The sequence below is a fragment of the Vitis vinifera genome, chromosome 4, assembly GCF_030704535.1.
Source record: "Vitis vinifera cultivar Pinot Noir 40024 chromosome 4, ASM3070453v1".
NCBI lineage: Eukaryota > Viridiplantae > Streptophyta > Magnoliopsida > Vitales > Vitaceae > Vitis > Vitis vinifera.
Window position 1 is genome coordinate 2535436 of NC_081808.1, and position 16291 is coordinate 2551726.

A 16291-nucleotide genomic window follows, 5' to 3' on the forward strand; every position below is an offset into this window, starting at 1 on the left:
TAGGATTTTATATCGATTGTCTTCGTAGGTTGTCCTCATACTCATTAATAGATCTACTCAACCTGATATTTAAAGTAGCAGATCGATATATTTTACCTTTTTGTCAAAAGGGTTTCTAATGATGCTCTTGAAAGACCTAAGAATTAAGAGTGTTAGGGTTGAGAGTTGGTTATCCAATGCAAATGCTAGTTTTTTAGTTTAGAAATTTAGGGTTTTTTTTAAAATCAAAACCCTAGATAGATATTCCAAGTAGGTCCTTTAAAATTAAAATTACCAAAAAGTCCTAACAAAAATAAAGAAAATGGACTTAAAAATCTAAGGAGAGTATTAATGTTTAAACGTCTTATAGAACATTAAGTGAACGTTTGAACATCTCACTTAGAGGATGTTCGAACATTCCCCTTCATGATATCTGAACATCCATCAAAATTTTTAGGCTTTCAATTCCATTTTTTATTTTTACTTTTGAATTTCTAACTTCTTGAAATCCAATTGTCATTTTCCATGCTCTACCACATCCAACATAACTCTAAAGTAAGTCAAAATCGATGATAACCAATAAGATTCTTGGAACTTATGATGTGTCAATTTCAACGCAATGATAGAAGAAAATTGTCAGTCTTATATATCACGTAAACAATCTTTTCATTTGATAGTTGGTGACAAAACAAATATTACAATGAGACCACCCTCCTCTCCTCCTCCCAACCCCCAACTCCTTAAACGTTGCCTCATTGAACCCTAATCTAAAAGTCATCTTAACCATCATACAGTCGACTACCATACCCTTATCAACAAACCTCTCATCTACACTCAACCAATATGCAAATATCGTCAAATTATACAACGAATCCTTTTTATAACAAAAACGACTATTTGGAAAGGCGGGAACATGTAAGAACTATAGAGGTAATGAATGTGAGATTCGACCGGACTACAAAGCAACTTAAGACTGTACCAAACTAAGTCAATGGTCCATCACCCACAACCTAGAATATATAAATGGTAGCGCTTGTAGTCAACTCCTCAAAAAGCTTGCCTACTATTCAGGCCAGTCGTTGTCACATATCTCATACATACTCATTTATAGCAAAAGAAGTTAATAGGGGAAGGGATTTGATCATTAGAAGACTAGATCGAGCAGATAACGAGGTAGTGGCATGTCCAAGACCTAAAGCCCAACTTCTAGAACCTTGAACTCGAGCCTGAGATGGACCAACATCATTAGATTCCTACTTATAGACGAAGATGAAAGCCGCCTCCTAGTACCTCCACAAGGAGCCATGTAGAAAGTCCGAGAAAATTTAGAAGAATAAGACTAACCTGAATAAATGAACATTCAAAAGTGCCTTTTTGACCTAATACAGAAGATCCTATAGAGACAGAATTAAGGTAGAATGGATGAAAATGGAGAGTGAGGAAATGACCATCAATGCCCTTTAATTTAACGTTTAGTGTAATTAAAAAAAGAAAAAAAAAGATCACTTGGAATGAATCAAGAAAAAGCTACGCAATTCAACGATACAGAATTAAAGAGGACATTAAGAGGATGATTTCTTCAAGGTGCTCTAGGTGTCCAGGTGACATTTGGCAAAATTAAGAACGTTGATGACTCCAAACAACTCCTACTTGAATTTGTGACATTCTTTGTATCAAGAATGACTTTGCAGGCGAGCCCTTGACCATCTTCTACAGCTTTCTCTTTAGACACTAACTTATTTGATCACACTACTTGAATAATTGTAATAGGCTAGCAGTGGTCCATTGCCTTGCCACTCTCTGATGCAGGTGCGCAGGTTAAAATTAGAGTGCAGACTGTTTATTCAATATCAATTTAACCCTAACCTTCATTATGCCATAGGCAAAGATATAACAAAGTAAAAACCCAAAAAAAAATTCCAAATCCAAAAAGGAATTCTCCCTTTTTCCCTCCCCCCTTTCACTCTCTGTGAGTAAACCCCCAAGCCCATAAAAACAATAATTACATGATCTGGGCTCCTCACTTCATCATGTGTAAATATATATAGAGAGATCATCTAGAAGCCGAAACCATTGTCCCCAAAATCTTCCTCATCACCACTGCTAAAGGATTCCACCACCTCACTGTCATTGTCATCCTCATCTCCCTCCGTCACTAACTCCAGTATTCCACCTCCCCCATCAAAGTCAGCATCATCCATCACAAAATCCCCATCATCATCATCGTCGTCATCCTCTTCAAAATCACCCAAGCTGTCATCATCATTGCTCAAGTCATCACCATCGCTCTCTCCATCCCCATCAAGTGCAGGACCCAGTAATGGGTCCTCATCTGCATCCTCATCCTCATCTTCATCATCTTCCTCGCTTTCTGCATCATCAGGATCAGAGTCATCATCTGTTGGCCTGCGCCGCCCAATTTCATACATTCTAGCAGAAGAAAACATCTCATCATGATCGTCCATTGAAACCAACCCCACAAAGGAGTCGGTTGGCTCTGTTGCAAAGTCAAGCACACAGCGGTCTACGGTAATCGTGGCAATGTCAGAGTAGTTGACAGCATCAACAGTGCGAAATGCAGAAAAGAGAGGATGCTTGGCACGGCGGCTGTGAACTGCTGACATTATGTCCTCAAGATTTCTCCTCAGGATGGCATAAATCACATCTCCACGAGAATTAAAAGTTATTACTGTTTGATCCAACGAAGGCACGGTTCGGAGGAGCCTAAACTTCCGGAGGTCCCAGACCTCAGAATTTATAATCACCTGTTAAAAAGGAAAAGCCTTCATTAAGTTAATTAAGGGAAAGTAATTGTAATGATATTTATGCAACAAAATAGCATTCTGCAGATGACTGTTGCATCAAAAGAAAAGTGGCGGAAAGGATCAGCTTACCTCATTTCCAGCAGGATGGAAGCCCCCACCCCCATAATCTGTAAACTGATCAAAACGATGAACAGGGCCAGACCCTCGCCTATCCCATAAGACCCCATTCCAGAGAAGCATGGTGTCTGAAGGACTGAAGTGTATGAGTGGATACACATGGCCTCGACCTGCAGAGCTGGCAGAAGTGTCAGCCAGTTTGAGATCCAATTGGAGGGTCTGGATGTCATACACAAGAATTTCTCGTCGAGATGACTCTGATGATAGCGCTGCAAATATGGTCCCAGAATTGCTAAATCTAGCAGCCTTGCACCCATCAAATGGATGTCTAGGGCCACCTGATATCGAAGAGGCATCCCACAGTCGCACATCATGGGAGCTTGATGAGAGCACCAGCTGTGTGTCACCAGAAAGATAGGACTGGACTAGTGTCAAAGGATACTGGTGGCCTGTGAAACTCTCTAGCATAGTGCTGCTGTTGCAGTCAAAAAATTTAAGCTCTCCAGAATGACTTCCAGCTGCAATCTGTGCAGAGTCCCCTAGAAAAGCAAGAGATGTCAAAAGGCCATTACCATCATCCCGGCAAGTTCTCCAGGGCCTGAATCTGCTGTAAATGAATTGACGATCCCTCCTGTTTCCATGGATTCCACCATGCACATTTCTAAACTCACGTGTGCTAAGCCGGGCAGTTACATTTGATGGAGCATCAAGGCTTCGTCTTGGTTCAGGACAAATATGTGGGTGTAAGAGAGAGAGTGGTGGTAACGTTGTTATTGGTGCTGGGCACTGGCGATGCTGGTGCTTTAGATACTGGACAACAAGAGAGTCGAGGGTAAGCCTTTCGGTGTTGCCAGTATGTGGGTCATTCAGAGATCCAAGTTGGAAGGAAGAAGGTGTCATCTGACCCAAATGAGGAATACCACATTGGTTATCATCTAAGTTATCAGTTAGAACACTACTTGGTGTTGGCCGCCCATATTGATCTCTTGGTGTACAACATGGTGTTGAGAATCCAATCGCATCATTCAGTAGATTGCTTTTTCGGACAGTATTTGGTGTTGAACAAACAGGTGAATGAAGTCCAAGCTCACTGGTGTTGAGTCGCTTCACTGACGATGCCAACCCGACATCCTTTAACTCCGTTAGCTTCCTTTTCATTGGCAATATAATTGGAGTCTTATATTGGGACTCAGCATCCAAATTTGGTTTTGATGTAGTTACTGATGGAGTTTCTGGTACACTTGCAGGTGCTGAAGACTTTTTTGAAGTACTGAAAACTTTGCTGATTGCTGGAGATTGGGCATCATGGGATTGAGGCTGATTTCTGAATTGAAAGCTGAGAGTAGATGAGAAAACCAGTGGCTTCTTCTTTGAGGAAGACACAGATGAATCAGAATTCAAACAGGAATCTTCATCCTTTGTGGTCGGCTTCAATTTATTGGAGAGAAATCCACCAGCAATGCGACCAGATGGCCACTGAAGTTGCATAGATGGAGTTTCTTGGGAAGATGCTTGATGCACGAGAGATGATGGGGCTGCCAAGGATGGCAAAGGTGTCAACTGAGCCTCTTTAAGCAATTGAGCAGCAGTTGTGCTCAAACCAGATGCCTGCAGGTGTTCATGGATAAGGAGTAAGAGTTCCCTGAAATTTGCCCACATAAGACCTCATTAAAACAAACATAAAGAAAAGGAAATAATAGAAAAAGAGTTAAGTGATTATAAAATAGCACCAAAAAAAGAAAGAACAAATACCTGGAATGATAAGTAATAGGTGTGGCAGCAGCTATAGCTGCTCTCTCTATGCGCCTCAAGGTAGGGGTAGCAGCATCTGTAGCTGCTAATGTACTTGCACGCCCTGAATTTGTTACAATCTGCAACATAAATTGCCCAACATAAGCTACTTGTGATTATACAAATTGAACAAGGGGCCAAAGAAGAAAAAATGAAACTTAGTGGCTTGCTTGTAGAGCACATCTAGGCATCTAGGTGGCATTTGATAACATTGACCACATAATACTTAATGACTTAAAATAACTTAATACAGATTTTGCTAATTTGTTGATTTAAATCTCATTACTTAATTCTATTTTATAGAAAAACTTACAACTTAATTCTTACTTTAAGAATTAAGATTATTTCATAAACCTAACTTAAACCTTTTTTGAAACTACCAAATTCGATAAGCAATAAACTTACGAGACAAAAACAAGACAGAAAAGATTATGGCTGTGGTAGAAAGTTGATAAAATAAAAGAATTTTGGGCAATGAAGGCAATAAACTATTTAAATTCAGAAAAAGTGATTTCTTTTTAACTCTATACACTTTAAGTTACTTTTTGACTTGAGTAATACTATTAAATCATTGACCAAACATTTTTAATATACTTAATGACTTAACACTAAGTCATTAAGTTGGTTTACCAAACATCCCATGGTACAACTTGTATCCCTGCCGTCAGAAGAACGTGCAAGGCAAGCAAACAGAATCAGCAGAAGAGGTGCACTCAGAATATACACATAGGATTGCCATTGCAGAGATCAATAAATTTTCCAGTAAAAACATAATGGCAGCATGGAAAATGTTTCTTACCCCAATTAGCTCAATTGCCACCTGGGCAAGTTCAGCTTGCCACCGGCCTTGTTCATTTCCCGATGTCTGGCTGCCTGAATCTCGGATTAGTTCTGATAGCTTTTTCCCAACCTAATGCAAAAAAAAATAGAAAAATATAGTAAACAATAATAACAACAATAATAATAAATATTCATAACAATAAAATCATATACAGAGTATAAACTAAAGCAAATAAGGTAAGGAAAACTGAAGAGGCTCTCAAGAATTTTGAATGAAATATACAGCAGGTCAACCCAGAATGGAAAGAATTCCAATACATCTTAACCTTCTACAGGAATGCAGCATCTTCCAAATAAATCCTCGCAAACCATAATATACCTCTAGTTTGAATAGGCCCACACTAATTTCATGTATAAGTACAAAAGAATTCACTTCAAGCACAGAAGTTCAGGTTTTCTGGCAGCAATATGTTCAGTTTTGCATCACTGTTCACTCCCCTTTCTTGATAGGTGAGCAAAGGGTATTACTAGGCACAGAGGAAAAGGTGGGGTGAGGGGTGGGGTGGGGTGAACATTAATGAAAATTGAACATCTTGATCCTCAAAAACCTGAACTGTTAATCCGTAAATTTCTGTGTATTCTTATAACAATGTTTTAGACCTAGACGCATTAACATCCCACAATAAAAATAAAAATAAAAAAATAAAAAATAAACATACAGACTATTAGTAATATGGTGTAAAGCATACAACATAGTTGCTTACCTGAAGCTTTGTCAATATATGTGCTATTGCATCATCTCTAGCTAAACCCAGCAGGACTCGGCATGCAAGAGCTCTAAGGCAGTCAAGGGTAGCAGGAGGTGAAACTATACGTGGTTGGAGGAGATGCAAAAGAACCTTTATACCACTATTGGCTCGGACAGCCTCTCTTGCTTGACGATATCCTTGTTCCAATTGTGCAGCAAGACCAGCACACCCTGCTCCAGCGCCTAAAGATATTCTACGGTCTCCAACTAATCCTGAAGCAATGGTTGGAATAGGTGTTTGTGAAGTACTATTGATGGATACTGCACTAAGTACAGCAGAGCTGCCTCGATCTACCACACCAGATTCCCCATTTCGCTCCCTTAGTTCACTCTGGCCAGGCATGTTAGCAGCTCGATCTGAGATATTCCGTTCTGCATTTCTATCTCTTGCCTCCATAGCAGGACCATTAGAGGTTTGGACAGAAGCAGACTGCTGGCCTTGTGCAAGAACAGGGGGTTTAAGGCTGATTGAAGGTGGAGGGCAAACAAGATTCACTAGCACATTTAATGCTGGCTGAATAATCTGACAAATTTAAGTTAAAAAATACCATTAAGCAGTAAACAACAGCAGGAGATCAGTACTCGCATCAAGAGTCTGCTAGTGGCAAGAAGAGAAAATTTAAGTATAAAATACTCATAAACAAATCTTACAAGCATTTTTTACCTCAGGGTCCACAAAACTAGCACCATTTGCCGCATCTAAAATGACTGCAATACCAACACGATTATTGCTTAATGTGACATTTACAATCAGCTTGCGGCTGTAAGGTACCAATGTAACAATGTGCAGAACACCCAATGCATATTGAAGCAAGTCATGCAGATATCGTTCAACAGGTGGTGCCTACAGACAATAAACAAAATTAGCACCCAAGAAAATAGAAAGGGAAAACAATAGATTGATTTAGGAAGCCACAAATATAATATATATTTTTTTGATAGGCAAACACAAACAATGATAAAAAGTGCCCACCAAAACCTATGTGCACAGAGGGTATAAAAGAGATGATTTATGGATTGTGGTTTAGTTTTAAAAAAGAAGAATAAATAAAAATGTGTAAGTGTGTCAAGAAGATATATATCTATCAATAAATTTCACTCCCAAAATCATATAACAAGTAAATATAATTTTAAAAATATAGCTGAGATTCAATACTCAAACAATAACAAAACATAAACCCCTTTATTTTATCAAAACCTGCACCTATTTGAGAGTGGAAATTACCTATTGTGCAGCTCAAATGGATTGGATAGACAATAGCTGTGAGCTGTGGTGAGGTTTGATTGATTGTTTGGCTAAAAGAAGAGAAGGGAGTTGTAATCCAAAAAAGATAAAACCAGGCAATTAATCTTATAACATCTTAAGTTGGTGGATGGTAGAAATTAGAAAGAAAAAAAATTCCAATTCTGAATGGGAAGAGTTATGATAGGTTTTTTAATAGGAAAGTTCTGTTCTTTTTTTTTTTTTTTTTTAAGATAAAGGGGGGGCACAGCTTACGTACACAGAGGGGGTATGCAATAGGAAGAACTATAAGAGGTTGTTTGCTTACCAAAAGTTTAGGAACCTAGAACTATAATAAATTTAGAAACAGCATACCTGACACAACTCCAGCATGGTAATATGACCATTAGAGGTTAAGAACTTATCAACCGCAAGCCAACGAGCTCTTACAAATGCAGGACCAAGTTTCCGATCCTTCTGTAATTGAAGAAAAACTGCATCCATAGCCTCATTACTGAGGTCAAGTGGCTTATATGCCGCCCTTACACTAGGCAAATTACGGGCTGCACTTCGATTGTTTTTATTTGGCCGAATGGAATCCACAAGCAGGAGAAGGTGTGCTCTGAAATATTGTCGCAAAGCAACACAGGTATGATAAGCTATTTGCTTCTCTGATGATGTTAATACTTCTGGAGGTGATCGATCATTTCGAAGTGACCCTGAATTGGACAAGCCTAACCCACCAGAATTAACTCCAGATCGTACCGAGGCGGCATCATGTAGAAGGCTCAACAACTTCTGTAAACCATCTTGAGCATCAAAGGAATCAAGAACTGCTCTAAAGACAAATGCAGCAGCAAAAAATAAAGCTGCATTTTTTCTGGCTTGATCCTGGGAACACTCAAGAAGTTGCAAAGCTAACTCAACCACTTGGTGGACAACTTCTGAAGGAAGAGCACAAACACGTTCCATAATCCCCTGAAAATTTTTGAAACAGAGCAAGAATCTAGGGGTCAGAAATACTAATACAAGAAGGACCAGTGACAAGAAAACTTGAAAACAGAACTTCTAACAATAACAATTTAGCATAACACAAGAATACCTGAAGAGAACCAATGGTAAATAAGCAAGAAGAAAGACCGAAGAAGGTGAGAGCAACTCTTGGGACAGCAAGCAGTTTTTGCATGCCACCACGATCCACAAATACTGCAGCAAATTTCCGGTGAGCTGCCAAAGCACAGATTAACTTTAGCACATCAGGCAAAAGCATTGCAAGCTTTGACGCCTCTTTCAATTTCGAACTTCGTTGCAATAGTGCAAGACAGACGTCTACACCCTTTTCATGTAGAACAGGGCCAAGAACCTCAACATATTCCCCTAATATCTCAAGGCACTGAATGCAGTATTTTTCTCTCAACTGTGCAAGGGAGTCAGCATCCATAATGAAAAATTCTTCAACCTCTTCATTGATTTCTGTTTCAGTACCTCTTGAATTCATTGGATCAGCATTCATATTACTGGAGCTCCTGTCACCAACTCATTAAAAAGTTAGTACTCACACAAACTGAAATTACATTCAAGTATTGCATTATACACATCTATATAAAATCACCAACCTTGAAACTTCAATTGCATTAGCAGCATCAATGACAGTAGATGCAGCTTTTGAAGCAGCTAAAATTGCAGCTTCCTCATCATTGGTGGTTTTGAATTCCTGTGTAGCAAACAATAAAAAATAAAAGATTTAATAACGACGTTTGTTCTTTACAAAACAAAAATGAAACTAGAGCAAAAGCAAGAAATAAATGCAGAAAGGGGAGGCAATGTCGCATACCTCCAAAGCTGCACTTTTGACAACTTCAGCAGCAGCATCACCAGCTGCTTTGATGGCTTCGAGAGGTGCATTGGCTTCTTTAGCTTCAGCTTCAGCAGATTTAACTGCTTTCTTTACCAGATCAGAGATATCCTTGGATCCAACTTTGCATTCCTGGAAGCGGTCATCATTATCTTCTCTTTCCATGGGAAAACCATCAGCAATGGTCCTGCCAAAACACTTCTTGGCATCTGGTGCTCTTTTTGTGTCTAAATTTCTTGACAAACTCCGGTCTCTGATACTACGCCCCTGTCCTAGCCTACTACCAGATCCTGGAGAGGTCAAAGCATGCTCATTCTCTATAGCCCCCTCATTGACTCTTCCCTTCCCCTTAAGTCTTGACAATCCACGGTTCGCCCTGCGTTTTGAGTCATCTCGCACATTTTCATCATGATCTCCAAATTTTGTCTTCAAATCACGCAAATCACGACCATGCCATCTGTCCTCGCCGTCAGCATCCACTTCATACATATCATCTTCATCCAAACTGTTGGGTGGTTCTCCACCATCAACCCGGGACTCTTCTCCATGCGTTTGCCAACCAATGCTTCTATCATGATCCCTTTCAACACTCTGATCATGTAAAGACCCTTCGTCTATTATCCTAGGATCATCTAAATGATTTGTTTCCAGAACCAGCCGCAATCTACTGCGACCTTCATCTCTACCTCTCATGCAAGTAGCACCAGGCGTATTCTTACTCTCTGCTATATGACTACCGTCTTTTTGACTTGTATTTGTCTCCCCAAGGACTCGGGTACGAAGGTAACGCATCAGCTTGGCGGATAATCCAGATGTCAATACGTCTTCCACTACTTGACCACCACTGGAAACATCAATCAAATATTATATAAATGTTAACTAAGAAATTTACTAGCACAAAAAAATCTGAACTGGAAAGAAATTGTCCATCGACCACAGGAGCATACCCAGCCAAACATAAAGCAAGAAGTCCAGTAGAGTAGGTTCTCAACATTTCAGAATCTGAGGCCTCCTTTCTCCCTGAGTCATTCTTCCAGCTGCGATCTTCACCAGAAAATCTGGCATTCTCATCCATCACCCAATTTTTTATATTCTCCAAGACGACAGTTTCTTCAAAAACATGGGGATACTGTATCCCATAAATAGCTCATCAAAAATATTCATAAAACATATACACTAAAGAAGACATGTGATATATATAAATATATGTAGTAACAAATTAAATGTATTATCTTACCACCAAAGTCAGGGAACAGATTAGAAGAAGCCTTGCAGCAGCTGCCTGAACAGATATTGAGTATCTACTTTCAGACAGAAACTTTGAAGATATCAACTCAAAAAAATCATCATTGTCCTGAGGAAAAGAAGGAAAAATTCAGGAAGGGAAGAATTCGATATTACATAGGAACGACTCGGAATCATGTGTTATCATCTCCAATAAATGTCCCAGCTAAACAAATTACAATAAAAGCATTCATCACCAAACCAAGTGTAAAAGATGAACAACACAATCAAGATCAGTTACCCGGACTAGGCTACCCAGCCGTCCAATAATATGAGTAGCACGACCATTATTTAAGGATGAATGACCTGTCTCTTCCATGTACCTGCACTTAATTCAAAAATTAAACATTAAACAAAATTTAGAAATTTTCTAAACCAAGCAAAAAGAAGATGAGTACAAGCCATGATTGGCACAGAAAAATATCTCAGTAGACTCTTATACAGATCCCCATAAACAATTGAACATTCTTGCAGTGAAAAGAATGATCAAGTTGAACATTGACAAGAAAGTAAAACTTCTAGCAGCAGTCTAACTAGGAATCCTCAACAGATTAATTAAAGACATATATCCCATCAATCAACATATTCTGCAAAACCAAATATTTGCATTCACAAATAAAGCCAATGGAAGTCACAGAATATGATCTCAAGTTTCTACATGGAAAAACCTCCAAAACCCATAATTTTATCTCTTCTTGCCTAAAATAATTGGTTTACTCACAAGTGCCTCCTTTTGGGGATACAGTCAATGCTTTCAAGGTGATTCTTGCAGAAAAAATGCTCTTAGTACATACACCCACACTAAAGGCCCATAAAAGTACATGACCATTTCTATAATTAACCCATTTCTTTCTCTATTTAAAACTTGCTCAACCTCAATGCACCATATGTCAATAGTTTTATTCTAACATGTAAAAAGATTTGATTGAAGGAAATGAGGGGACCTGCATACAGAAAGTGTGTGCAAAGAGACCAGCAACAAAGTGTAGCAGCAGAAGCCCCAGCAGAGTCTTAAACTGCAGCTATACACAGTTCAAAGAACCAAAACACCCAATACAAAGCAAACAATGAGCTTGTGGGGGAAAAAGTCCCTAACAAGGGGGAGAAGGTTCTCTGCTTCTAGCAAGATGCCTTTCCAGACAACTACCTTTTTTAATAAGACGCCTTTCCAAACACCTATCCTCCGTAATAAGACGCCTAACCAAACAGCCACCCCATAACTAACACTAAACTCTACAGTCAACCAAGAGCTCATTTCACCAAACTTCCATGATCCCACAATCATCCAAAGGCTATGGCAAACTTTCGTAACTACATTCCAAGGGCCCTTGAACTCAGCTACTAAATCTTAATTCTATACATAAACTAAATCCACATAATCCCTAACCTAAAAAAATGGGGCTTTTCAAAATTATAATTTACATGTTAAAAAGAAAAACAGTTCCAGGAAAAAAAAAGAAAGTTAGGAGGATAGACAAAACCACCCTCCAGGAGATGTTTGCAGAAAGCATGCAATATCCGTAAGAATGCTAAAATAGCAGCACAATTTTGTGCAACATACAAGAAGAGCAGTCACAAAACTGAAGGGGACACTTTTTTTTATATAGGTAAATTTAGAAAATATATAAAAACCACTTGGAAAATGATGCAACAAAGTACACACAAAGTATACAAATAATGTCATAAGGCAAGCAAAAAAAGAAGAGAGAACAACAAATACCAATCACCCTAACAAAAACCAACCCCCTAAACCCCCAGAAAACTGGGCTACTCCCAGCAGGCCCTCTTTAACCCACAGCTCCCAAAACACAGAAACACCCAGTCCTAGACTGAACACAATCCACCCTCTGAGCAAATCTGCAACAAAAAACTCTCAACCAACCCAAGAGCAAAATTCAAGCAACCCCAAACTAAGAGAACGAAGTTCAAGCAACACTCTTACACTAACATTTTTTAAAGATTAAACAACCTGTCTATGAAGACCAATTAGCTAAACCTTAGGAGGTAAAAATGGAAACTCAATTATTCTTTTTCCAAGATTTATAAAACCATCAACTTATTTGCAATTTCATTTTAAGATCTTACCAATCTTTTTTCTGATTAAAAAAAAAATGTCACCATAATAAAGGCCCCAAATACAGAGAAACCCTCAAGTGCCAAAGAAGCTAGAAAATAAAAGGAAAAAGGGAACAGAAAAACATTGAGGACCTAGAATATCAATAAAGAGGGGGAAGGATCCAAATCATAATCAAACCAGATTTGGCAGTCCAAGAGTGCTAGGAATGGTGGGAAATCTCTTTCAACTCCCTCCCCAGCATTTCATTCCCTTCCCAAACCCTATTCTGTTCTTCCAAAATGCACCACACCAAGCAAAAGGGTGCTGCCCTCCATGTTTATCTTTGAACAAACAAAGCTAGAAACACCTTCCCAAGGAACAAAGGAGGACCCACATGACACCAGAGCCAGAAAAGAAGGATTAAATGCTGCCAAAATTATATTGGTTTTGTCTAGACTACTCTATGAAAAATTTCAGAACTACAATTTTCATAACTAGAATTATAAGAGTGATAAAAAAACTAACTAGAACCACAGAGGATTATCTTTGATCTTAAATGAAAACCCATTTAATGGTCAGGTAGTTTGGCCCTTAGCACCTTGCTCGTGTGGCAGATAAGTGGATTGGAGTTGAACCAGACCTAGGCTTTGAAACTAGCGGTATTCTTCTATGTGTACTTAAAAAATCAAATAAAGTAAGAAATGATTTGAGGTCAAGTTCTAAAGTTAGGATTCGAGAAGTCATTTCAATCTGAAAAGCAGATGAATTATACATCTAAATTAGTATTATATTCACACAGGCACCTGTGCATACACGCATGTGGACATGTTATGAAAACTTCACTAAAAAACTGGGATAAAACACACAGATGAGCACAAAACATATTCAATAACATAGCCAGAAAATCAGGTTTGGTTGTAATGGATGTTGCATGAGTTTAATGAGGATTTAGATTTACATTGAATGTATCCATGTTAGCTTGCTTGGTTAATTCCCATTCTGATGCTTAGCTCATTTATCATCCTATATATGATACACTACATGACACATGCCATAAACACAAAATGATTAACCACATAAAGAAGATACACAATTTGAATAATTTCACCTTTTTTCAAACAAAAAAAAAGGTCAAATTTTGACTTAAGAACACAATACTTCGTAATCAATAGGACATTCTTTAGAGAATATCTTCCGCATTATTTAAGCACTGTTAGAAAATAAACAACCATTTATTCCAGACAATCAGGAGAAGATAGTGGACTCAAGAAAATTCAAAAAAAAAAAAAAATGGAAACAAGGAACAAACATAAAAGTGTGAATCTTATAGAGAAAAAATAAATAAATAATCAATAGCAGGGTATTAATATGAATGCCTATGCTAAATGAAAATACATACAAAAAAGTGTATACATGCAAGTGTGGAAGGATATGGCAGAACACAAGAAAACAAAGGAGAAAATTCCTTAAATCCAGGGATGTATGAAAATTCAAAAATGATAAATAACATATGTTTAGAAATAGAAATTAAAAAAAAATAAAAAAAATTAAAAAAAATTAAAAAAAATTAAAAAAAAATTTAAAAAAAAAAAACCCAACAACAACAACAACAATACTTTATATAGCTGAAGTGCATGAGAAAGAATTAAAAAGTATACAACAAATAGGCACATTAATATAGACATTGTTGCATGATAATTATATGACGAGAAATTAATGATAGTGTCTTCACGTAGCTGATATACTCAATACCAATTCATAAATAAATTTAAATCAAGTCTTATAAACGAACTACTTTTTATGTTGTTTCCATAAGCAAAAGACCAAACTCAATCACAATCTAATAATATTCAACAAGTCTTCGAACAATAAACTCTATCCTCAAGCACGTGGAATCCATAAATTAACAATCAAATGTGAACCCCGAACTGAAAAGAAGGCATCAGGAACCCAGAAAGGGAAAAACCCCATTCAATCGAAGCTAATATGACCCATTAATTGACCATATAGAAGTGGGATTCTATCATCATTTTGAATTCCGGTAGCTCCGCGGGAAACAAACAGAAGGGAAACCAAATTGCAAAACAAACACCGAATGATAATTAAACTACTGGGACTCCAATTGGGTCCAATTGGAAGGTGAACAAGGAAAAAGAGAAGAAAAATAGAATATTGGACAGTATATTTCCAGTGGCGCCATGAAAACCGAGAACGACCCAGATAAAATAACCGAAACAAGGAACGGATGTAGTAAGTAAATATGTTGGGGAAATAGAAAAAGAAGAAAGACGAGGAGAGGGGTACCTGGATTCTTGGGTTTCGAGGATGGAAGAAAGGGCATGGAGGACACTAGGGTTAGGGTTATCAGGGGAAGAAGTGATCTTCTCCATGAGCTTCTGAACCTTGGATTGCAAGCTATCATCATCTCCGGAGTCTTCCTCTTGGATTGGCGGCGAGGAAGGGGGTGGTGGAGCCTGTGATTCAGCGGCGGATGCTTGAGAATCGTCCATGGCCGCCTCCATATATTTAATATATCTCTGTGTCTATGAAAAAATCCACACAAATGATGAACAATGATGAATATAGATGTGTACAGAGAGAAAGAGGAAGAAGAAGAACAATGAAGCGAGCTTCCGCTTTGATTTTGGGTGTTTTTCCTCTTTCAGGGCAGAGGGCTAAATGGTATTAACGATTAAGAAATAGAGAGAAGGGCTCCGCTCTAGTGTTTTTGTTCCCCTTCACGGGTCGGAAACTTCTCGATATCGGGTCGGGTTTCGGGTGGATTTGTGTCGGGCATCAAAATCAGCCTCCTGGTTGGCCCAAATGATAAAAGTCCAGCTCATTCCCTTAAAGGCAAACTTGGACTTTGGGGCAGGGTTCAAACAACATATGATTGTAGTCATTTTACTTGTTACAAGGGAAAGATATCAAATTCATTTTTGATATAAATATATTATATATTAATTTTTTATTTATAATTTAAATTTTAATATAAATATATAAAAAATTATGTTCTAAAAGAATATTTTGGAGAGATTCAACATAATCAAACTCAATTTTGACTCATTTAATCAAATTAATTAACGTTTAATCCAATCAACTTAAACTCAAAAATGAATTTGATTGGATTAAAGTGTGATTTCTCATATATCATTCTTGTCTCCCCCTTAATGGGACTAATTTGGAAAAAATGGTAATCGGGTTAGAAGCAATTTTGGGAATATTTCACGATGGATTTAGATATTGTCTTATCATATCCTACCTGGTCCCGCATGGCTGTATGATTATTAAAAAATTTAAAATTTTTCTTATTTTTTCTATTTTTAAATACATAAAATTTTGAAAAAACATATATTTCTCGTTAAAATGACAAAAATTAGTATTATTTATTTATTTATAAATTATGTTTAATTTTAATATAAATTTAGTTTAAATTATATATATTATTTAAAAAAAAAAAACTCAAAGGGCATAATGGGCATAGGTTGGAATGAGAGTTTCGTATTTTACAATTATACAGTTATACTTGAAAAAAATCGTTTTCAAATTTATTTATTTTTTATCTCTTCCAGAATGAAGGATTAAAATTTTTGTAAAATTTTAAATATTATTTATTTATCTATTTATGTATTTA

At 37.5% G+C, this 16291-nt stretch overlaps 1 protein-coding gene across 1 annotated transcript; it reads right to left on the minus strand.

The window, feature by feature from the left end:
- Nucleotides 1-1818: 1818 nt before the first annotated feature.
- Nucleotides 1819-15373, minus strand: LOC100254299 (DDB1- and CUL4-associated factor homolog 1). The gene is made up of 14 exons (XM_010650165.3): nt 14962-15373; nt 10843-10924; nt 10555-10671; nt 10265-10446; nt 9297-10161; nt 9079-9176; nt 8565-8988; nt 7838-8440; nt 6905-7084; nt 6197-6763; nt 5452-5562; nt 4614-4732; nt 2874-4503; nt 1819-2744 (listed from the first exon to the last, which is right to left on the minus strand). The coding sequence occupies exons 1-14, from the start codon at nt 15177-15179 to the stop codon at nt 2037-2039; spliced, it is 5904 nt and encodes a 1967-aa protein (XP_010648467.1). The 5' UTR covers nt 15180-15373; the 3' UTR covers nt 1819-2036.
- Between the last annotated feature and the right edge of the window lie 918 nt (nt 15374-16291).

Coding starts and splice junctions, on each gene's coding strand:
- LOC100254299 (XM_010650165.3), bottom strand. CDS start 15,179: ATGGAGGCGGCCATGGACGATTCTCAAGCATCCGCCGCTGAATCACAG. Junction 7,085..7,837: donor CCATGCTGGAGTTGTGTCAG/GTATGCTGTTTC, acceptor TATTGTCTGTAG/GCACCACCTGTTGAACGATA. Junction 6,764..6,904: donor CTAGTTTTGTGGACCCTGAG/GTAAAAAATGCT, acceptor TAAATTTGTCAG/ATTATTCAGCCAGCATTAAA.